We start from the raw sequence: 24486 nt of genomic DNA, 5'->3' as shown, positions 1-24486 counted from the left end.
CTCTCTCTCTTCTCCCCCCCCCCCCCCCCACCCAGGCACGCGCTCTCTCTCTCTTCCCCCCAGGCGCGCTCTCGCTCTCTCTTCCAACAACAACTTGCCCTCAAAAAAGCCTCGGCACTGCCGGGCACTCCAGCTAGTATATATAAAGCGGTCCGTCTTTCCGTCTCTCTGTCTGTCCGGCTATACAATCAAAAGTTATAGAGCGTACCTACACGTATGTTATATCAAAAGAAAGCTTATCATTAGGGGACTCTCATCGGCATATTTACTTTTTCATCAGCCAAAAACAGTATGCAAAAAACTTTCAAAAATCCACTCATTACCGGTTGACCAATCCTACCTCTCATTAGCGTTGAGTGACGTGCTGCTTGACCAATCCTACAGTTCAGTGACCTGATGGTTGACCAATCCATGCGTCACGGGCGGGACCTAATCCTCGAGTCTCCCTGAACTTCGCCGCCATTTTTTTCATCCCCACAGGGACAGCACCAGCCAAACAAACCCCCACATTGCGACTCTGGGAACGGCAGGTAAGTTTCCACACAGCGGGCGGGTCATCCTCAGCGGCCGCCCTTCAACCGCGCCACCCGTGGGGGAGCTCAGCTCGGGTTCATCTCGCCCCGAGAGCCTGGCCGGGCCTCAAGCGCTAGGCCCCAGACACGCAATAGGCGGGCGAACTGCAGCTGCCGGCCGTCAACCGTGTGATCCCCTGGGGAGCTCAGCTCAGAGATCCCGGCCGGCCCTCAACCACTAGGCCCCGCTCTGCCGGTATCACACCGGCACCGGGCCTGACGCGCTACCCAGGGAGACGGGAGGGAGGGACAGAGAGAAGGGGAGGGACGGGAGAGGAGAGGGGGAGAGGGAGGGAGAGAGAGAGGGGACAGACACGGGCAGGGAGACCGCGCGGCCCAATATTGCCCTGGCAACGCTGGGCACCCCATGCTATATATATATATAGATAATGTTAAAAAATCATGAAGGATTCAGTGGCCGCCATGCCTGTTAAATTAAACCACTATAGAAAGGATGCATAGTAAAGAAAATGTAGCTTTCAAATTGTGTAAAATAATTTCAGGATTATTTGTATGCTTTATATTGATCAAAATTAAAAAGCTTTTCTGTTATATAAATAGCCAAGTAAAATGTTTGTGCAATTAATATGCTACCTTAAAGGGGAAGGAAAATCTAGTGAGTACATTCTATTTGATATTTTCAACCAATATCCTTGATGGATAATTTTTTGAGATTTTATCACTAACATGACAATCATTGAGTATGATTTCCATCTTTCTTGCTAACAGTTACAGGGAATGTCCCCATGCATTCTGAGGCAGCTTCAATGTAAAAGGCTGGAGGGAGATTACTTCAAATCAGCTTTAAATTTACTCTGGAACTGCACTAATACTCGGGAATCCACAGCACATCCTGGGGATGCACATTTCAATATTCAGTGGGTTAAAGGAAATGCTGTGTATGTTTTGCATTTATGTCTTCCAGCAACTTGCCCAAATAACCATTAACATTCATATCTGAGACTAGACTGTAAGTGTGATATGATACAAGGGCTACAGGGAAAGAGCAGGGGAGTGGAATTAATTGGATAGCTCTACCAAAGAGCCGAATGGCCTCCTCCTGTGCTGTATAATTCTATGATTCTATATTGGACAGTGGAGCATATGATAGCTGATCCTGATTCTGTCCTCACCTGATGTCCATACGAGCAGGTGTGATCTTTGTTTTCCCTCTTTCCCTGCTCTAAGTGGGGGTGGGTGGTGGGGTGCGGTCAGGGCTGGAATACCTAGGCTAATATTCGTGCCAGAATACCCCCCTGGCTTAGATCAACTTACTCATGGCAGACTTAGGTTGATGCATCCTACTATCACTAAAACAGATTATATTATCATTTATCTCATTGCTGTTTTTGAGACCTTTCTGTGCGCAAATTGGCTGCTGTGTTTCCGAAATTACAACTGTGACTACACTTCAAAAATACTTAATTGGCTGTAAAGCATTTGGGACGTCCTGAGGTCGTGAAAGGCATAATATAAATTAAATGCTTTCTTACTCTCATCTAAAAGGGGAACACAAAATATACAATTCTGAGTGATCTTCAGAATTGGGTGGGCATCCTGCTGCAAATTTGTAGGGAGAAAAATTCAGTTGGTTAGCGCCTTCTGCTAGCGCCTTGCGGGGTCGCTAACAGGGTGCTGTTGCAGTCGCGCCGCACAACAAATCCGGCCCACCCTCTCTCCCCCACCTCCTGCAACCAGACCTCCAGCCTCAGATCAGGGTGACCACAGCGCTCTCAGTGGCAGTCAAGGTCACTGTCGCTCTCAATTTCTTCTGTTGCGGACTGTAAGGATCCGCTGGCGGAGATATAGCTAACATCTCGCAGTTCGCCGTCCATCGCTGCATCCGGGAGGTCACAGAGGCTTTCTACAGTAGGAGAAGGGAATACATTTCTTTCCCCATCACCAGAGAGAAGCAGGATGAACGTGCATGTGGCTTTTCCGGGATAGCAGGCTTCCCCAGGATGCAGGACGCCATTGACTGCACCCACGTGGCTTTGCGGACACCGCATAACAATCCTGAGATCTTCCGTAACCACAAAGGCTACCACTCACTTAATATGCAGTTGGTGTGCGACCACACACAGCGAATCCTCACCTTCGATACCTGCTAACCTGGCAGCAGCCATGATGCCGTCATCCTGCGTCAGATCGGTGTGCCAGCACTCTTCCAACCACCACATCCAGCTCGCAGCTGGCTGCTCGGAGACCACGGCTATCTACACTCCACCTGGCTCATGACTCCCCTCCGCAATCCCAACACTCCTACCCAGCACTCATATAATGAGAGCCATGCTGCCACCAGGAACATCATCGAGCAGACCATCGGTGTGCTCAAGCAATGGTTCTGCTGCCATGACCACTCGGGAGGAGCCCTCCAGTACTCGGCAGAGCGGGTGTCCCATTTCGTGGTGGTCTGCTGCATGCTCCACAACTTGGCCATCAGGAGGGCCCAGCCCTTGCCACCAGCAATTGCTGGACCACCTCAGGAGGGGGAGGAGGAGGAGGAACAGGAGCGAGGGAGGAAGCAGGCACTCAATCGGCTTTAGGCAAGGGCGGTCCGTGACCACCTCATCAGACTGCGGTTCAAATAAATTAAACCCCAGATCCCCGTTGCTCACCATATCCCCATCATTCCATCCTTGTCGCACGCCATATCACAGCACTAAGCTGAAATGAGAGAGACCGCAAAATAATCCAAACTGAATTAATTTATCAACAATCAATAAACACATGTTTACTTCAAAAATATTAACTCTTCACCCTTGTGCAATCCCTTGGTGCCTGTCGTTACTGTGCCTTTGCCTACTCTAGTGCTCCTACGAAGTGTTGGCCCAGTGGCTGTAGCACGGCTGGTGAAAGGCTGGTGTCCATGCGGGAGACTTCAGATGGCCTTGCAGGATGCCCTCGACCAGCCCTGGGCCTGGAAGGGCCTACTGTAGAACATACCACCTCAGCATGGGCGGCAGCAGTCTGGGCTGGCTGGATGACAGGCAGCAACAAAGGCAATGGCGGAGTGGCAGTGGTGGGAGTAGGAGTGCTGTCATCCTGAGAGAGGACAGCAGATTCCCGCTCCTCTGACCCACTGCCACTCCCCCAGGGCAGCCCTTCAGCATCCTTAGCAATCTGTTGGAGCACAGATTGCTGGCCTGCTGCAACACTGAAAGCCCCGGTCGATGGTGATAAACCTAGCCACGATGACAGAGTGGCATCCAGCTGAGAATGCACGAGAGCAGCCTGAGATTGGATGCCACCAAGCATAGACTGCATTACAGCACTAAGACGTTGCGTCGCTTCCACCTGTGCTGCAATGGAAGCTGCCAGATCGCCGATAACATGCGGCATCAGGTCTGGGTCGCCATGGTCTCTCTGGGAGTCTACCATCCTTTGCAGACTGCAAATAATGGGCTCCATGGTGTGCACAGAGCCTTGTGCAATGTTGGAGGCAGACTCCTCCACGCTCCTTATCATTGCCGACAAGCGCTCAGGCACCCTTGCCATTGCACCTATCATCTCCGTGTGCATGCCCATCACCCTTCTTCTAAACGCCTCCCCATCGAGGTCCTCATCTGAGTCCTGTGCAGCTGAACTCGCGCACGAACTCGCCCTCTGGGGAGCTGGCCCCCAAGCTACCTTTTCCCCCTGGCCTTGTTGCAGCCCACTCGTCCCTGGTGCATCATTCTGTGCAGATCCCGCTACTATACTAGCCTCTAAAGAACGCGGAGTGCCAGTATCTGAGCTGGTGCCTGCGGGTGAGATATGCAGTGACGCGGTGTCGTCTTCCTCCTCCTCTTCTCCCGCCTCACACTCAATGGTGCCCTCAGGGACAGACTGCTCCGGTGCTTGCTGATTATCTGAAAGCATAAAGGCACAAGAGTCGGGTTAAGGTGAGTGGAGGGGTCCGGGAAGGGAGAAATGCATGGAGACAGCATGATTAGCTGGAAAGTGCGAAAAGGTGGTGGGGTGAGGGGGAAGTGGGATGTGAGAAGGAGTAGGGATGTACATATCGTTGTTGTCCCCAAGGGGGTCAACTTCACCGGTGGCAATGGCGCCCACCACCTGGCGCCTAATAATCTGCAGCACTCGAGTCTTTAGCTCAGACAGTGTGCGCCAACAAGAGAAAGAAAAGTGTGAGTGAGTGTGGAGCAATGTGTTTGGGTGATGTGCCTGCTGTAGTTGAATAGCTGTCATTGTGTGCAAGGTGTAAGATGTGGGTGTGAGCGTTGGTAGGTAGAGATTGTTGGGTGAGTGTTGGGGGTGTTTTGTTTTAACACTGTGAGAAGATTGTGGTACAGATGGTGGTATGTAGCATTTGTTGAAGAATTGACTCGCCCTGACCACCCAAGTAAGGTCGTTAAATTTCTTCCTGCAATGTGTGTGGGTCCTGGGGACCGCAGTGCTGCCCAAGACATGCTGGGCTACCTCCCTCCACATGGTGCGGAAAACTTGCGGCGAGGGCTTCCTGCCACTTGCTGGGTACAGCACTGCCCTCCGTCTCTCCACAGTGAAGACCCAATGCCTCATCGCTGAATCTACGGGCTCTCTCCCTGGGGTGTGAATCTGCCATCAGTGCTGTTTCTTGAATTGTCCGGCTCCTTCTAATTGGCCTGCTTGAGCTTGCTGAGGCAGCTGCACAGCCATCAATGCTGAGAATAAGGTTTTGCAACATCAGTGAACCTCCCCTTTTAAGAACTGGAAAGAACCTGTACAATGATGACTTGCGATTAGACTACACCTGATATTGGTCAGTGCTTCGAGTTTAACGCCACTGAGCTGGGAATTAGCGCTTGATTTAGCGCTCCAATCCTTTCTTTATGCAATGAGACTGAATTTTGCATGCACTCTGAATCATTAGCGTCTAGCACTAATTCTCCAACTTTTCTAAAGTTAGCACTCATTCCTGGCTATAATGAAATTCTCCCCCATAGTTTTTAAATTTGCACTGCTGTCCCACAGTGCCATGGAGTTGTCCACTGCACTACTGTTCACCAATAACAGCATGGAAGATAACCATTTAAAAGTCTCAATAATTGTGGAATCCATTAAGGTACAACCAGTGCAACAAGAAATAAGATTCAGCTGTCATCTTGGAACAGAAATGGGTCCATGCTGGAGCAGGAGGATTCAGTCAGCACTGAGCGAGAGAGGCAGTGAGATCAGCCAGTGGAAGAGAAGCAGCAGGTTTGAGGCCAGAAATGGAGCAAGCAAGAGTTGTCCCTCGGGCCCCAGAAGGAAAATTTGGGCTTCCCCTGCCCTAGGCTCTCTCCCCCCTGCCCCTGCCCTGCCCCCCTACCCCGCCACACCTTTTCCCCTGACTGGGGTTCCCCACCTGAAACACTTAACATGTGCCAGGGGCGGGTCCCTGGTGGCGGCCTCCTGCCGCTTGATTTTAACGGCCAGCCAGGTGCTTCCCAGCCCTTTTGGTTGGGAAGTTGGTAAGTGGCATGTTAAGTGGCGTGGCCATTAAAATTGACCAAGCCTGCCTGTTGTCACTCTCGGATGGGCACGTAGTTTGCTTTGCCGCATTCCCGCCCGGGATTTAATATCGAGCCCATGATCTCTGCTTCAGCTACAAACTCTGGTAGTGGATTTGACAGCCTCACAGCTCTCTGCATAAAAATAAATAAATGTATGTATGTGTGTGTGTATATTTGTACATGTGTGTATATTTGTACGTGTATGTATCTAATGTATATATGGTATGTATGTATATAGGCATGTATACTTAGCGTGTATATATGTAAATGACTTGTATATCGATATATGGCATGTCTGTATCTACAAGTATATATGTGTATATATGCATGTGTATATATGTATATGTAATGTTATGCATATATGTATAAATGGCATGTATATGTGCATATACAGTATTTAACGTATGTCATGCGTATGTGTCTGTCGTGTGTGTTATCTGTATATATGCACATATCTAAAAAATATATATATATATATGTATAATATATATTTACCTCATTCTAGAACGCTGATTCTTTCCACGGACAGAAGTGATGGCAGGGTGTGGTGGGGGAAGAGAGACGGACAGGGAGAAGCGGAAACAAAGAGAGACAGTGTGGAAGGGAGTGTGAAGCACAGACACACAGGGGAGGAGAAAATGCTTTCGTGATATAGAGGGAGAGACGCAACACAAATAAAGAGAGAAGCACAGAACCATAGAGAGAGGGAGAAAAGCACAGCCACATTGGAGGGGATGCAACAAGAGGGAAATAGACAGAAGAAGAAACGGAGAAGCACAGGGGGAAAGGAATAAATTAAAGCACAAATGTGTAGTAGGGAAAGACACAATAGACACACAATGAGGAAGCAAAAGGAGAGATAGATTTTCAGAAAGAACAGTAAGAGAGAGAGAAACACAGTACTGCTAGGGACGGAGAGAGAGAGAAACACAGTACTGCTGGGGACGGTGAGGGAGAAACACAGTACTGCGAGGGACGGAGAGAGAGAAACACAGTACTGCTGGGGACGGAGAGAGAGAAACACAGTACTGCTGGGGACGGAGAGAGAGAAACACAGTACTGCTAGGAACGGAGAGAGAGAGAAACACAGTACTGCTGGGGACGGAGAGAGAGAAACACAGTACTGCTAGGGACGGAGAGAGAGAGAAACACAGTACTGCGAGGGACGGAGAGAGAGAAACACAGTACTGCTGGGGACGGAGAGAGAGAAACACAGTACTGCTGGGGACGGAGAAAGAGAAACACAGTACTGCGAGGGACGGAGAGAGAGAAACACAGTACTGCTAGGGACGGAGAGAGAGAGAAACACAGTACTGCGAGGGACGGAGAGAGAGAAACACAGTACTGCTGGGGACGGAGAGAGAGAAACACAGTACTGCTGGGGACGGAGAAAGAGAAACACAGTACTGCTGGGGACGGTGAGGGAGAAACACAGTACTGCGAGGGACGGAGAGAGAGAAACACAGTACTGCTAGGGACGGAGAGAGAGAGAAACACAGTACTGCTAGGGACGGAGAGAGAGAGAAACACAGTACTGCGAGGGACGGAGAGAGAGAAACACAGTATTGCTGGGGACGGAGAGAGAGAAACACAGTACTGCTAGGGACGGAGAGAGAGAAACACAGTACTGCTAGGAACAGAGAGAGAGACACAGTACTGCTAGGGCCGGAGAGAGAGAGAAACACAGTACTGCTAGGGACGGAGAGGGAGAGAAACACAGTACTGCGAGGGACGGAGAGAGAGGGAAACACAGTACTGCTAGGGATGGAGAGAGAGAAACACAGTACTGCTAGGGACGGAGAGAGAGAGAAACACAGTACTGCTGGGGACGGAGAGAGAGAGAAACACAGTACTGCTGGGGACGGAGAGGGAGAGAAACACAGTACTGCTGGGGACGGAGAGAGAGAGAAACACAGTACTGCTGGGGACGGAGAGGGAGAGAAACACAGTACTGCTAGGGACGGAGAGAGAGAGAAACAGTACTGCTAGGGACGGAGAGGGAGAGAAACACAGTACTGCTAGGGACGGAGAGAGAGAAACACAGTACTGCTAGGGACGGAGAGAGAAACACAGCACTGCGAGGGACGGAGAGAGAGAGAAACACAGTACTGCTAGGGACGGAGAGAAAGAAACACAGTACTGCTAGGGACGGAGAGAGAGAAACACAGTACTGCTAGGAACGGAGAGAGAGAGAAACGCAGTACTGCTGGGGACGGAGAGAGAGAGAAACACAGCACTGCTAGGGACGGAGAGAGAGAGAAACACAGTACTGCTAGGGACGGAGAGAGAGAAACACTACTGCTGGGGACGGAGAGAGAGAGAAACACAGTACTGCTAGGGACGGAGAGAGAAACACAGTACTGCTAGGGACGGAGAGAGAGAGAAACACAGTACTGCTGGGGACGGAGAGAGAGAAACACAGTACTGCTAGGGACGGAGAGAGAGAAACACAGTACTGCTAGGGACGGAGAGAGAGAAACACAGTACTGCTGGGGACGGAGAGAGAGAAACACAGTACTGCTGGGGACGGAGAGAGAGAGAAACACAGCACTGCTAGGGACGGAGAGAGAGAGAAACACAGTACTGCTAGGGACGGAGAGAGAGAAACACTACTGCTGGGGACGGAGAGAGAGAGAAACACAGTACTGCTAGGGACGGAGAGAGAAACACAGTACTGCTAGGGACGGAGAGAGAGAGAAACACAGTACTGCTGGGGACGGAGAGAGAGAAACACAGTACTGCTAGGGACGGAGAGAGAGAAACACAGTACTGCTAGGGACGGAGAGAGAGAAACACAGTACTGCTGGGGACGGAGAGAGAGAAACACAGTACTGCTGGGGACGGAGAGAGAGAAACACAGTACTGCTAGGGACGGAGAGAGAGAGAAACACAGTACGGCTAGGGACGGAGAGAGAGAGAAACACAGTACTGCTAGGGACGGAGAGGGAGAGAAACACAGTACTGCTAGGGACGGAGAGGGAGAGAAACACAGTACTGCTAGGGACGGAGAGGGAGAGAAACACAGTACTGCTAGGGACGGAGAGAGAGAGAAACACAGTACTGCTAGGGACGGAGGGGGAGAGAAACACAGTACTGCTAGGGACGGAGAGAGAGAAACACAGTACTGCTAGGGACGGAGAGAGAGAAACACTACTGCTAGGGACGGAGAGAGAGAAAACACAGTACTGCTAGGGACGGAGAGGGAGAAACACAGTACTGCTAGGGACGGAGAGAGAGAGAAACACAGTACTGCTGGGGACGGAGAGAGAGAGAAACACAGTACTGCTGGGGACGGAGAGAGAGAGAAACACAGTACTGCTAGGGACGGAGAGAGAGAGAAACACAGTACTGCTGGGGACGGAGAGGGAGAGAAACACAGTACTGCTAGGGACGGAGAGGGAGAGAAACGCAGTACTGCTAGGGACGGAGAGAGAGAGAAACACAGTACTGCTAGGGACGGAGAGGGAGAGAAACACAGTACTGCTAGGGACGGAGAGGGAGAGAAACACAGTACTGCTAGGGACGGAGAGAGAGAAAAAAAGATGCACACAAGGATATATGAGAGAAGACATACACATGGACAGAGGTGGGGATTTTTTGGTCATGGATGCACTTGTTGCTTGAGTGAGATGCCCAGGCATGCTTACAAATTATTAAAATAAAATAATTTTGCACCAACAAGCTTAGGTGTGTCCAAATCAGTAACTTAACCATTCATTAGCTGTATTCTTATGTGCTAATTTTATGTCCTCTTTTCTTAACGTATTTGACTCTCTATTTACTAGGGAGACGAACAGGGTGGACATGACAATAGAAGAAGAGATCAAAAAAGATATAAGAAACATTTAAGATAGAAAGAGGGGAGATAATTGATAAACTAATCAAACTTAGAGAGAATAAACCTCGTTGTCCAGATGGATTGCATCCACGCGTATTAAAACAGAGGTACTATTACTAATATATATAAAATTTCATTTGAAAAGGGAATAGTGCCTGAGGACTGGTGGGCAGCTAATGTTATTCCTATATTCAAAAAGGGAAATAGAAATAGTCCAGGGAATTATAGACCTGTTGGTTTAAAGTCGGTGGTAGTAAAGATAATGGATCTTTACTCAAAGATATAACAGAGAAACATCTGAAAACCTAAAATGTAATAGAGTAGTCAGCATGGATTTCAAAAGGGAAGGTCATGCTTGACCAATCTTATTGAATTTTTTGAAGAAGTAACGAAGAGTAGACAAGGGTAATGTAGTAGATGTAATATCTTTGGATTTTCAAAAGGCCTTCAATAAGGTACCGCATAGTAGACTCATGACTAAGGTCAGAGCATGTGGAGTCAGGGGACAAGTGGAAGAATGGATAGCTGGCTACAAAACAGAAAACAGAGAGTAGCTGTTGAGGGTAGTTACCTAGACTGGCAGAAGGTGGCACGTGGTGCTGGGACCACTGTTGTTTACAATTTGCATTAACGTTTTGGACTCTGAAATCTAAGGTACAATTTCAAAATTTGTGGACGACACCACATTGGGGGAATAGGTAATACAGTAAACTCTTTCGTATCCGGCACCTACGGGACCGGGGTGGTGTCGGTTGATGAAAAATTCCGGATAACCGAGAGGCAGGCAATTTTTAACACACAAAAAATAAAAACCACGGACTAACTCGGCCACCGTGGGAAACTTGGACTCGGAAAAACAAAAAATGGATGGCTTCAGCAAGATTACCGGTTATCGTGCTTGACTAATCTACTGGAATTTTTTGAGGATGTAATTGGTAAAATAGATAAGGGAGACCCAGTGGATGTGGTGTATCTGGACTTTCAGAAGGCCTTCGATAAGGTACCGCATAAGAGATTAGCGTGTAAATTTAAGGCACATGGGATTGGGGGCAAGGCATTGACTTGGATAGAGAACTGGTTGGCAGACAGAAAGCAGAGTTGGAATAAACGGGTCCTTTTCCGAGTGGCAGGCAGTGACTAGTGGGGTACCGCAGGGATCGGTCCTTGGACCCCAGCTATTCACAATATATATTAATGATCTAGACAAGGGAACTAGATGTAATATCTCCAAATTTGCAGACGACACAAAGCTGGGTGGGCGTGTGTGCTGTGAGGAGGATGTCGAGAAACTCCAGGATGATTTGGACATGGGTGATTGGGCAGAAACATGGCAGATGCAATATAACGTGGATAAATGTGAGTTTGTCCACTTTGGTGGCAACAACAGGAAGGCAGATTATTATCTAAATGGCAATAGATTGGGAGAAGGGGAAGTGCAACAAGACCTGGGTGTCCTTGTGCACCAGTCGCTGAAGGTAAGCATGCAGGTGCAGCAGGCGGTTAAGAAGGCAAATGGTATGTTGGCCTTTGTAGCAAGAGGGTTCAAGTACAGGAACAAGGATGTCTTGCTGCAGTTGTACAGGGCCTTGGTGAGACCACACCTTGAGTATTGTGTGCAGTTTTGGTCGCCTTATCTGAGGAAGGATGTTCTTGCCATGGAAGGAGTTCAGCGAAGATTCACCAGGCTGATACCTGGGATGGCAGGAATGACTTATGAGGAGAGATTGGGTCGATTGGGCTTGTACTCGCTGGAGTTTAGAAGAATGAGAGGTGATCTCATTGAAACTTATAAAATTCTGACCGGACTGGACAGACTAGATGCAGGAAGGATGTTCCCGATGGTCGGGGAGTCCAGAACCAGGGGTCACAGCCTAAGGATAAGGGGTAGGCCATTTAGGACAGAAATGAGGAGGGATTTCTTCACCCAGAGAGTGGTGAACCTGTGGAACTCTCTACCACAGACGGCAGTGGAGGCCAGTTCATTATATATATTCCAGAAGGAGTTGGATATATTTCTTAAGGCTAATGGGGTCAAGGGGTATGGGGAGAAAACAGGGACCGGGTACTGAATTTGGATGATCAGCCATGATCGCATTGAATGGTGGAGCAGGCTCGAGGGGCCGAATGGCCTACTCCTGCTCCTATCTTTTATGTTTCTATCTATTTTGCCGGTTATTAAAGAATTCCAGATGATTAAGTGCCGTTTAAACAAGAGTTTACTGTACTGAGGAAGCATGCAACAAAATAAAAGACATTAATGAACTTGCAGAATGAGCATGTTTCAATATAGCGAAGTGTAAGGTGGTGCATTTTGGTCAGAAGAATCAAGAGGCCACATACTGCTTGGTTAATAGTCTAAATGGGGTAGAGGAGCAAAGGAATCTAGGAGTACACATTCACAAATAATTAAAAGTAGCAAAGCAGGTTAATAAGGCCATAAAGAAAGCAAACCAAACACTGGGGTTCATTTCTAGAGGAATAAAACTGAAAAGCAAAGAAGTTATGTTAAATGTGTATAGAACCTTGGTGGTTAGACCACATTCGGAGGACTCTGCACAATTCTGGTTTCCATATTATAAAAAAGAAACTGGAGAAAGTGCAAAAAAGATACCAGAACTGCAAGATATATTTATCAGGAAAGGCTGAACAGGCTGGTGCTCTTTTTCTCCAGAAAAGAGAAGGCTGGGGGCGGGGGGGGGGTGACCTGATCGAGGTCTTTTAAGGTTATGAAAGGGTTTGACAGGGTAGATGTCGAGAAATTGTTTCCACTTGCAGAGGGGTCCAAAAGTAGAGGTAATAAATACAAGATCGCCACTAATAAATCCAATAGGGAATTCAGGAGAAACTTTACCCAAAGATCAGAGCGGCGGCGGGAGGAGTCCGAGCAGCAGTGACCTATAAAAGGTAAGCCCGAGGCGTGGGTAGGCCTCAGAGCGGCGGCGGGAGGAGCCTGAGCGGCAGCGACCTATAAAAGGTAAGCCCGAGGCGTGGGTAGGCCTCAGCGGCGGCGGGAGGAGTCCGAGCGGCAGCAACCTATAAAAGGTAAGCCCGAGGCGTGGGTAGGCCTCAGAGCGGCGGTGGGAGGAGTCCGAGCGGCAGCGACCTATAAAAGGTAAGCCCGAGGCGTGGGTAGGCCTCAGTGCGGCGGCGGGAGGAGTCCGAGCGGCAGCGACCTATAAAAGGTAAGCCCGAGGCGTGGGTAGGCCTCAGCGGCGGCGGGAGGAGTCCGAGCGGCAGCGACCTATAAAAGGTAAGGCGTAGGCGTACCAATCTCCAATCTCAGAGGGAGAGAAGTAAAAAGTAATCGAGGTGTGACGTCACCACGAAGCAGGTAAGTTATTGGTTGGGAGTATTTCTCTCTTTTTAAAAAAAACTTTAACTCTGTGGTTTATAGTTTTTAACGTCTCTGTGGTGTAGCGGGACAGTTTGTAAACCAGGGCCCTTAAATATACCATTTAAAAAATATTAATAAATTTAATTAATTACATAGAATGGGAGAGCAGGTGATGTGTTTCTGCTGCAATATGTGGGAGCTGGTGGACACCATTGATGCTCACAGTGATCACATTTGCAGTAAGTGTTGGCTGCTCGAGGAACTCCGGCTCCGTGTTGATGAGCTGGAGTCCGAGCTTCAAACACTGCGACACATCAGGGAGGGGGAGAGTTACCTGGACTCTGTGTTCCAGGAAGTAGTCACACCAATTAGATTAACTAATTCAGATGTAGTCCGTAGTCAGGGACAGGAGGGTGTGACTATGAGTGAGGCAGGTACGGGGATCCAGGAGGCAGTGTTGGAGGAGCCACAGCCCTTGCTCTTGTCCAACAGGTTCGAGGCTCTTACTCCCTGTGGGGACGGGAACGGGGACTGCAGGGAGGATGAGCAACCTGGCCACAGCACCATGGAACAGGGGGCCATTCAAATGGGGGGAAGTAAAAAGAAATGTTGTAGTGGTTGGGGATAGTATCATTAGGGGGATAGATAGGGTTCTTTGCAGCCGAGAGCGAGAGTCCCGAAGGCTGTGTTGCCTGCCCGGTGCCAGGGTTAAGGACATCTCCTCTGGACTGGAGAGAAACTTGGAGTGGGAGGGGGAGGATCCAGTTGTCGTGGTCCATGTTGGTACCAACGACATAGATAGGACAAGGAAAGAGGTTCTGCTGAGGGAGTATGAGCAGCTAGGGGCCAAATTAAAAAACAGAACCACTAGGGTAATAATGGATTATTACCCGAGCCACGAGCAAATTTGGCTAGGGTAAATAAAATCAGAGAGTTAAATGCGTGGCTCAAAGACTGGTGTGGGAGAAATGGGTTTTGCTTCTTGGGACACTGGCACCAGTACTGGGACAGAAGAGAGCTATTCCGTTGGGACGGGCTTCACTTGGCCAGTGCTGGGACTAGAATCCTGGCAAATCGAATAACTAGGGCTGTAGAGAGGGCTTTAAACTAATTAGTGGGGGGGAGGTTTCAAGAGAGCAAAAAATAAAAATGTCAGCGGAGAAGGCAATAGAGCAAGGTAGCAGTGGGGGAATTAAAAACCAGAGCGTGTCAGGAAGGGACAGAATGTATAAAGATAAAGGTAAAGTAGTAAAGGGGGTATAAGCAGGAATAAATTGTCAGAAAACATATTTGAAAGTTCTTTATCTGAATGCACGCAGCATTCGTAACAAAATAGACGAGTTGACGGTACAAATAACTTCACATGGGTATGATCTGGTGGCCATTACAGAAACATGGCTGCAAGATGACCATGACTGGGAACTAAACATCCAGGGGTATTTGACAATTCGGAAGGACAGACAGAAAGGAAAGGGAGGTGGGGTGGCTATGTTAATAAAGGATGGAATCACTGCAATAGTGAGAAATGATATTGGGTCAAAGGATCAGGATAGTGAAACGGTTTGGGTGGAGATAAGGAATAATAAGGGGGAAAAGTCACTAGTGGGCGTAGTCTATAGGCCTCCGAACAGTTGCAACTCTGTTGGTCGGAGTATAAATCAGGAAATAGTTGGGGCTTGTAATAAGGGAACAGCTATAATCATGGGGGATTTTAACTTTCATATTGACTGGACAAATCAAATTGGGCAGGGCAGCCTTGAGGAAGAGTTCATAGAGTGCATTCGGGATGGGTTCCTTGAGCAGTATGTTACTGAACCAACCAGGGGGCAGGCAATCTTAGATCTGGTCCTGTGTAATGAGACAGGATTAATTAAAAATGTCTGAGTAAAGGATCCCCTTGGAATGAGTGACCATAACATGGTTGAATTCCAAATTCAGTTGGAGGGTGAGAGAGTTGGATCTCAAACCAGCGTACTAAGCTTAAATAAAGGAGACTATGAAGGTATGAGAGCAGAGTTGACTAAAGTGGACTGGGAAAAGAGATTAAAGGGTAAGACGGTACATGAGCAGTGGTGTACATTCAAGGAGATATTTCACAACTTTCAAGAAAAATATATTCCAGTGAGGAAAAAGGGGCGTAAAAGAAAAGACAGCCATCCGTGGCTAAGTAAAGTAATAAAGGATAGTATCCGACTGAAAACAAGGGCATATAAAGTAGCCAAATCTAGTGGGAGGATAGAAGATTGGGAAGCATTTAAAAGCCAGCAAAGAATAACTAAAAGATTAATTAAGAAAGGGAAGATAGATTATGAAAGTAAACTAGCAAAAAATATAAAAACAGATAGCAAGAGTTTCTACAGTTATATAAAAAGAAAAAGGGTGGCTAAAGTGAATGTTGGTCCCTTAGAGGACGAGACCGGGAAATTAGTGGTGGGGAACATGGAGATGGCAAAAACGCTGAACAAATATTTTGCATCAGTCTTTACAGTAGAGGACATTAAAAATATCCCAACACTGGACAAACAGGGGGCTATAGGGGGGGAGGAGCTAAACACGATTAAAATCACTAAGGAGGTGGTACTCGGTAAGATAATGGGACTAAAGGCGGATAAATCCCCTGGACCTGATGGCTTACATCCTAGGGTCTTGAGAGAAGTGGCAGTGGGGATTGTGGATGCATTAGTGGTAATTTTCCAGAACTCCCTGGTTTCAGGTAAGGTCCCAGCAGATTGGAAAACTGCTACTGTAACGCCCTTATTTAAAAAGGGAAGTAGACAAAAGGCTGGAAACTATAGACCAGTTAGCCTAACATCTGTGGTTGGTAAAATGTTGGAGTCCATTATTAAGGAAGCAGTAACAGGACATTTGGATAAGCATAATTTAATCGGACAGAGTCAGCATGGTTTTACGAAGGGGAAGTCATGTTTGACAAATTTGCTCGAATTCTTTGAGGACATAACAGACAGGGTGGATAAAGGGGAACCAGTGGATGTGGTGTATTTGGACTTCCAAAAGGCATTTGACAAGGTGCCACACAAGATTACTGCACAAGATAAAAAATCACGGGATTGGGGGTAATATACTGGCATGGGTGGAAGATTGTTTTCTGTTAGATAGCCAGAGAGTTGGAATAAATGGTTCATTCTCGGGTTGGCAATCTGTGACTAGTGGTGTTCCGCAGGGGTCGGTGCTGGGACCCCAACTCTTTACAATCTATATTAACGATTTGGAGGGAGGGACCGAGTGCAACATATCCAAGTTTGCTGATGATACAAAGATGGGAGGGAAAGCAGTGAGATAGGAGGACATAAAAAACCTGCAAAAGGACATAGACAGGCTAAGTGAGTGGGCAGAAATTTGGCAGATGGAATATAATGTTGGAAAGTGTGAGGTTATGCACTTTGGCAGAAAAAATCAAAGAGCAAGTTATTATCTAAATGGAGAGAAACTGCAAAGTGCTACAATTCAAAGGGATCTGGGGGTCCTGGTGCATGAAACACAGAAGGTTAGTATGCAGGTGATCAGGAAGGCCAATGGAATCTTGGCTTTTATTGCAAAAGGGATGGAGTATAAAAGCAGGGAAGTCTTGCTTCAGTTATACAGGGTACTGGTGAGGCCACACCTGGAATACTGCGTACAGTTTTGGTTTCCATATTTAAGAAAAGATATACTTGCTCTCGAGGCAGTACAGAGAAGGTTCACTCGGTTGATTCCGGAGATATGGGGGTTGACTTATGAGGAAAGGTTGAATAGGTTGGGCCTCTACTCACTGGAATTCAGAAGAATGAGAGGTGATCTTATCGAAACATATAAGATTGTGAGGGGGCTTGATCAGGTGGATGCGGTGAGGATGTTTCCACTGATTGGTGAGACTAGAACTAGGGGGCATAATCTTAGAATAAGGGGCTGCCCTTTCAAAACTGAGATGAGGAGAAACTTCTTCACTCAGAGGGTAGTAAATCTATGGAATTTGCTACCTCAGAGAGCTGTGGAAGCTGCGACATTAAATACATTTAAAACGGAGATAGACAGTTTCCTAGCTGATAAGTGAATTAGGGGTTACGGGGAGCGGGCAGGGAAGTGGACGTGAGTCTAGGTTCGGATCAGCCATGATCCTATTGAATGGCGGAGCGGGGCCGTATGGCCTACTCCTGCTCCTACTTCTTATGTAATGTAGAACTTGTTACCAGAAGGAGTAGTTGAGGTGAATAACATAGATGCATTTAAGGAGAAGCTGGATAAGCATGTGAGAGAGAAAAGAATAGAAGGTTATGCTGCTAGGTTTAGATGAAGAGGGGTGGGCGGAGGCTCGTGTGGAGTATAAAGGCAGGCATAGACCAGTTGGGCTGAATGGCCTGTTTCTGTGCTGTAGACTCTATGTTAACGTTTTATATAATTTGTACATTCGTTATGTTAATAGGCACATTCAGTTCCAGTTCTTCTCCCCTACTCATTGTTATAGTCAGAATAAAAATGCAAGGATTTTTTTTGATAATGAATTGAGTTTGTGTAATTCATTACATGTAACTGCAACTGTGTGCATTGTACAGAGCTGCGATTATCCAAAAGAAATTGTGGCACAATTGCCTGAACATTTGCTTGAAGTCTGAATTTTGGGGATATTGAAGCTGCCTGGACCCTGTCAAAATTCCAACAAGGTTCTAACTTGGAATTCACAATAAAGTTTAATCTCCTTAATTTAAAATCGCTAATTCAAATTATCACACTTTTATGCAATTTTATCACTAAATTCCCACATTGCTGCATTTTTTGTGGCTTAATTCAATTTTTTAAAGCACAAGGCAACTTTGAATTATTAAGAGTACACTGTATTCTATTGGTTTATGATAGCAAATGGTGTAGTGAATGGACTCCTAAAAAAAACAGGCAGCAGCAACTCAAAATGAAATGTTCGAACATTATATGTATTTCTTGTCTTTATCTATATGTAGTACTTCAATTGTCCTTGATTAATATTGCTTTAGTCTTTTTCCCTCCAATCAGTACAATTGTGTATATAATCTAAATTCAAGATTCAGTTAAAAGAGGCATGCTTATACTTTTATTTGTGCAGGTGGTGCATTTGCATATGAATTGGTTCTGCAGCCTGAGAAGTCTTCTCTTTTGCTTGTTGAAAACCAAAGGAGGAAAATGCTCTCATTCTTGTTTGTTCTGTTGTTTTCTGCCCAGCTGGGGATGATGGCCGGCCCTGATCTTTGTTTAAAAAAAAATCACTATACATGAATATTAACCAGAAACTGCTAAATAGGGCCTTTAATCACAGGCTGTTTGAATTTCAGATCAGCCTCTTGAAGGGAGGAGATGGTGGTAGAATAGAGGCTTCAAGTGTTAGCCCGAGCTGATTTTCTGAATGCTATGCCCTTTCTAAACTAATGCGTTCTTGTTTTTTTCCATTCTCCTTGTACGGTGGGGGTGGGTGAGAGAGAGAGATTTAGAATGCTGAACCTAGAAGAAATATAGCCCAGTGTTGACCCTAATGCTGCTTTTAGCGAATTTAAATGCCCTATTGATTTTAATATTCTATGTTGTGGTTTATTCTAGGGAAATTGCTTTTACAACTCAGCTACAGAAGACAGCCCCTAATCTACGTTATTACTACATGGGCTTCTACATCCATTCATGTCCTAAAATGAAGTACAAGGTAATTAAAGTTGTTTTGTTTGGTTCCACTGTCACTACTTCCATGTTGTTAGAAAATAAATTTTCATCTTTCATTGAAATTCAAATGCAACCTTGCACAATACAGGTAGGAATGTAATTTAGTGAATTGTGTATTTCCACTGTATCCTGAGACACTCCAGTTATACACAATACAAAGTCACTAAATACTGGATTCTCTACATGGCTGAGCAATTTAAATACAATTTGGAGCCAAAGTTCTATGATATTTTGCAGGAAAATGATCATGTGACATTAAGAGACTGGGGGGGGTGGTGAAATTGGGCTCGGTAGCACCCGTTTTCTGGGCACTACAACGCCGATAGGATTCCAAAATGACATACGCGGCAGGCGCGCACACATCTGGTGCGAAGCGTGCCAGACACCATCTTGGTAAAGGGGTTAGCACACGTGTAGTAGGCAGAGCAGGCTAATCATGACACCAGTGCTGCCATTTTGGAACTTCGCTTAACCTCTCACAGCTGAACACTCATTAAGCAACATGAAGGACCCCCGACCAGTGCTATTTAAAGGGATCATCACCTACTTGCAGTTTAGTTGCTGGTTTATTTCTACTGGCTGTTGCTACAATTTTACACGTTTTTGGTGCTTTCCATAGTTGTTTAAGTTTCAAAAGTGTGCAGGGAGTGATGTGGCAAGTACTTTTTGCTGACTTTAAGGCTTCTGAAGAAACCAGTTGCTCCCAGACATGGGTGCACTAGTAGGCCTTCCTCTTGGAATCGAGCATAACTGGGGGAATGAGCAGAGGCCAGAACAGGACCAACGAGGCGGGGAGAAGGGCTCTCGGCAGGAGGCCATATCTGCCTCGGGTGTTCAGGGAGCAATTCTCCTACTGAACCTCAGTGACGACCAATGTTTGAGACGTCTGCACTTCATTAAGGAGGTCATCACTGAAATCTGCCACCTTCTGCAGCCACAACTCCAACCTTCGAGCAGGGCAAGGAATGCATTGCCAGTGGCTGTGAACGTGACTTTAGCAATGAACGTTTGTGTCTGGCTCCTTCTAGGCTGTTGCTGTAGATATTAGCAACACCTCGCAGTTTGCAGTGCACTGTTGCATGAGGGAGGTCACTGAGGCTCTCTATTCAATGAGAGATAACTTCAGTTCATTCCCTCTTGCCAGAGAGAAGCAGGTGGAGCGAGCACGAAGGTTTGCAAGGATTGCAGGCTTCCCCATGGTGCAGGGTTTGATTGACTGCATGCACATTGCTTTGCGTGCGCTGCATGTCAACTCTGCCATGTACCGGAACCAAAAGGAATTCCACTCCTTCAACGCGCAGCTGATGTGTGACCATAGGAAGCGCATCATGCAGGTCAATGCCCGGTATCTGGTAACAGTCGTGATGCCATCATCCTGCGGCAGTCCGCTGTGCCAGCTGCATTTCAGCCACTACGGCAAACCAAATGGTGGCTACTGGGCGATAAGGGCTATATCGCTGACGCATGGCTCATGACTCTGGTTCGCAACCCAAGCACACGTGCGCAGCATGCATACAATGAGAGCCATGCTGCCACAAGAAATGTGATAGAGCAGACCATTGGCTTGCTGAAGCAACAATTCCGCTGCTTGGGCTGCTCTGGAGGAGCCCTTCAGTACTCAGCTGAGCAGGTCTCAAGATTTGTGGTGGTATGCTGCACAACCTTGCCACCATGAGGGAACAGCACTTACCACCACAGATCAGGCGAGAAGCTGAGCAGGAGGAGGGCAAGTAAGAGGAAGAGGGGGAAGAGGAAGATTGGCTGCAACCTAGGCAGCCCCTTTCTGACGGGTTGTACATGAAGAACTAATTCAAGTGCGATACAGGCAACCTGAACCCCAATTCCCCATTCACCAACAGTCCCACACTCCTTATCTTCCCTCTGTCACTGACCGCATCATCCTTTTTTTTTATTTATTCATTGTCGGGATGTGGGCATTTATTGCCCATCCCTAATTGCCCTTGAGAAGGTGGTGGTGAGCTGCCTTCTTGAACCGCTGCAGTCCATGTGGTGAAGGTACTTGCACAGTGCTGTGAGGTAGGGAGTTCCAGGATTTTGACCCAGCGACGATGAAGGAACGTCCTCTTGGCCCCAATGCAAAAATAAAAGCCAACACAGAATACACATTCCAAACCAAATTTATAAATTAAATCATGCCATATTGCACAAACTTAAACTAATCATCCTTGTGCATTCCCTTTGTGCCTGTCTTCTGTGTGCCTTAGCCTGTCCTAGTGCTTCTACAAAGTGCTACCCCAGTGGCTGCAGCATGGCTGGTGGAAGGCTGCTGATTTTCAGTGGAGGAGACTGCAGCTGAACTTAAAGGATGGCTTCGAGCAGCTCAGGGCCCAGAAGGCCTGGCTTCAGACTGCACCATCTCGACATGGGAGGCAGCATTCTGGGCTGGCAGGCTGACTGGCAGCAGCAACTGGTGGAGTGGCAGGTTTGACATCACGAATGCTGTCATCCTGAGAGTGGACAACATGTTGGTTGGTGCACCTATCCTGCCAATGAATTTGCAGGATCTTGCGGAGGCAGCGTTGGTGGTACCTCTCCAGTGCTTTGAGGTGCCTGCTGTACATGTTCCATGTCTCTGAGGCATACAGGAGGGCGGGTATCACTACTGCTCTGTAGACCATGAGCTTAGTGCTGGGTTTGAAGTCCTGGTCTTGAAACACACTCTTCCTCAGGCGACCGAAAGCTGCACTGGCACACTAAAGGCGGTGTTGGACTTCGTCATCGACGTCTGCCCTTGTTGACGGTAGGCTCCCGAGGTATGGAAAGTGGCCCACGTTGGCGCACCAACGTCCGTGTTCTCGCTCAGGCCAACATCCCCAGCATCGAAGCTTTGACCACGCTCGATCAGCTCCGATGGACGGGTCACATCGTCCACATGCCCGATACGAGACTCCCAAAACAAGCGCTCTACTTGGAGCTCCGGCACGGCAAGAGAGCACCAGGTGGGCAGAGGAAACACTTCAAGGACACCCTCAAAGCCTCCTTGAAAAAGTGCAACATCCCCACCGACGCCTGGGAATCCCTGGCCCAAGACCGCACAAAATGGAGAAGAAGCATCCGAGAAGGCACCGAACACCTCGAGTCTCTTCGCCCGGAGCAAGCGGAAGCCGAGCGCATGTCAACCCAAGCACCCCACCCACCTGCCCCTTCAACCACCGTCTGCCCCACCTGTGACAGAGACTGTAGGTCCCGCATTGGACTCATCAGTCACCTGAGAACTCATTTTTAATGTGGAAGCAAGTCATCCTCGGTTCCGAGGGACTGCCGAAGAAGAAGATGAAGAAGAAGGACAACAGGTGGGTGCTCCATGGAGCCACTGCCACTCCCCCAGGGCGGAGCCTCAGCAAGCCTAGTAATCTGTCAGGACAGATTGCTGTACTGCTGTGACACCCTGGAAGCCCCTTTGAACACTGGTATCCACAGCCATGATGGCAGCAGTCTGAGCTTGCATGGCAGCAAATTGACTTTGCATGACATCAGTCTGAGATTGCATGACAGCTGTCTGTGCTTCCACTACAGCACTTAAACTTTTGGTGGAAGCTGCTTGTGCTGCAATGGATGCTGAGACATCAGCCATCAGACGCTGCATCATGGTTGCATCCACAAGTGTTTTGATGGAGTTGGCCACCAGTTCCATGCTGGGAAGGATGGGCTCTAAACTCTGCGCAAAGCCCTGTGCCAAGTTGGTGCCAGACTCCTCCATGCTCCTTGAAATTGAACGCAGGCTTTATGGCAGGCATCCGAATGCAGCAAGCATTTTGTTGTGTACACAAAACAGTGACTACATTTCAAAAAATGTATTTTAGTGGCTGTAAAGCACTTTGGGATGTCCCACGGTCGTGAAAGGCGCAATATGAATGCAAGTCTTTCTCACATCTATTAGCTTTCTTCGGTAGCCTGGCCCATTGAAGTCCTCATCTGAGTCCTGTGCAGCAGAACCTGTGTGCAACCTCACCCTCTGGCGAGCTGGCAACTGCGCTATCCTTGCCCCCTGCCCTGGCTGCAGTGCATTTGTGGCCGGTGTCCCAGCACGTTCAGCTCCTGGCTCTGTGTTATCCTGTAAGATATGCGCTGTGTCAGTGCTTGAGCTGGTGGCTGTGACTGAAATCAAGTACCCTGTGTGTCTTCATCATCACTGTCTTCTTGGTCTCCCCCCACTGCCTGGGCAGGTTGCACTTCTTGGACATCTGAAAGGAAAAATGTACATGGGTAAGGTTATGGTGAGGCGAGTGGGGAAAGTAAGAAGTGCATGGTTACTCCATCTGCAGCTTGTAAGTCAGAAGAGATTGTGGGATGAGGAGGAATGTAAAGGAGGATTATGTACGAGGATATTGTCACCTTCAATGGATTCAGCTCCGCCGCTGGCTACTGCCTCAGCAATGGCCCTTCCCATTATGGCCAGCATGATCTCCTCCATGGGGGTCAGAACATGGAAGTGTGCCTCTCCCCCTCCAGTTAGCTCCTGCTGCTTCCGGTTGTGCGTCACGTTGTCCTGTAAGAGAGAGGGAAGTGTGTCAGTGAGTGTCGTGCAATATGTTTGGGTGATGTGGCTGTCATGGTTGAATAGCTGGCAATGTGCACAAGCTGTGACATGTGGGTGTAAGGCTTGAAACTGTGCTAAGTATACGAGGGTGAGGTGAAGCATATGAATGTTAGGTATGAGTCCTGATTGAAAGAGATTGTTGGTAAAGTGAGTGATGGGGTGTGGTGAATTAGAACATAAGGAATAGGAGCAGGAGTAGGCCATTTGGCCCCTCGAGCCTGCTCCGCCATTCAATAAGATCATGGCTGATCTTCTACCTCAACTCCACTTTCCTGAACTCTTCCCATATCCCTTGATTCCCTTAATACCCTAAAATCTATCGACCTTTGTCTTGAATATAGTCAACGACTGAGCCTCCACAGCCCTCTGGGGTAGAGAATGCCAAAGATTCACCACCCTCTGAGTGAAGAAATTTCTCCTCATCTCGGTCCTAAATGGCCGACCCCCTTATTCTGAAACTATGACCCCCCCCCCCCGGTTCTCGACTCCCCAGCCAGGGGAAACATCCTACCTGTATCTACCCTGTCAAGCCCTGTAAGAATTTTGTATGTTTCAATGAGATCACCTCTTATTCTTCTAAACTCTAGAGAATAATAGATTCTAGCATTTTCCCTACTAGTGGTGTCGGGCTAACTGGTCTGTAGTTTCCCGTTTTCTCTCTTCCCTCCTTTCTTAAATAGTGGGGTTACATTTGCTACTTTCCAATCGCAGAAACTATTCTAGATTCAACGGAATCTTGGAAGATGACAACCAATGTGTAGTGTATGTGCCTTTAAGAGCCCCATGTGTACTGTAATGCCGGTAATGGCCACTCGGGCTATATAAGCCTGAGTATTGTGTTGTATCCGTTAGTTCCCCTCCAGACTTTGTTTAGTAAACACCTATCAAACCAACTCCTGTCTTCAGTGTCTCTATCAACACACAGACACAACACAATGCATCTCTATAGCAACCTCTTTCAAAACTCCAGGATGTAGGCCATCAGGTCCAGGGAATTTATCGGCTTTCAGTCCCATTAATTTCTCCAG

At 47.7% G+C, this 24486-nt stretch overlaps 1 protein-coding gene across 10 annotated transcripts in view; it reads left to right on the top strand.

Moving 5' to 3' along the window:
* Positions 1-24486, top strand: part of ate1 (arginyltransferase 1) — a 322895-nt gene that overhangs the window by 176114 nt on the left and 122295 nt on the right. For 9 of the 10 annotated variants that reach the window (XR_015079213.1, XM_085994567.1, XM_085994574.1 and 6 more), the window contains one exon: positions 18781-18880. The exons of the other annotated variant lie outside the window; for it this stretch is intronic. Coding sequence is in view for 8 of the 9 variants with exons in the window: in XM_085994567.1 (XP_085850693.1) it covers positions 18781-18880 (100 nt within the window). In the remaining variant the exon portion in view is untranslated. The remainder of the gene's footprint in view (positions 1-18780; positions 18881-24486) is intronic. 10 annotated transcript variants of the gene reach the window in all.

This window comes from Somniosus microcephalus, chromosome 8 (assembly GCF_052327205.1).
Source record: "Somniosus microcephalus isolate GS21.2 chromosome 8, FLI_Smic_1.0, whole genome shotgun sequence".
NCBI classification, from domain to species: Eukaryota; Metazoa; Chordata; class Chondrichthyes; order Squaliformes; family Somniosidae; genus Somniosus; species Somniosus microcephalus.
This window is presented reverse-complemented; position numbering and strand designations above follow the sequence as displayed.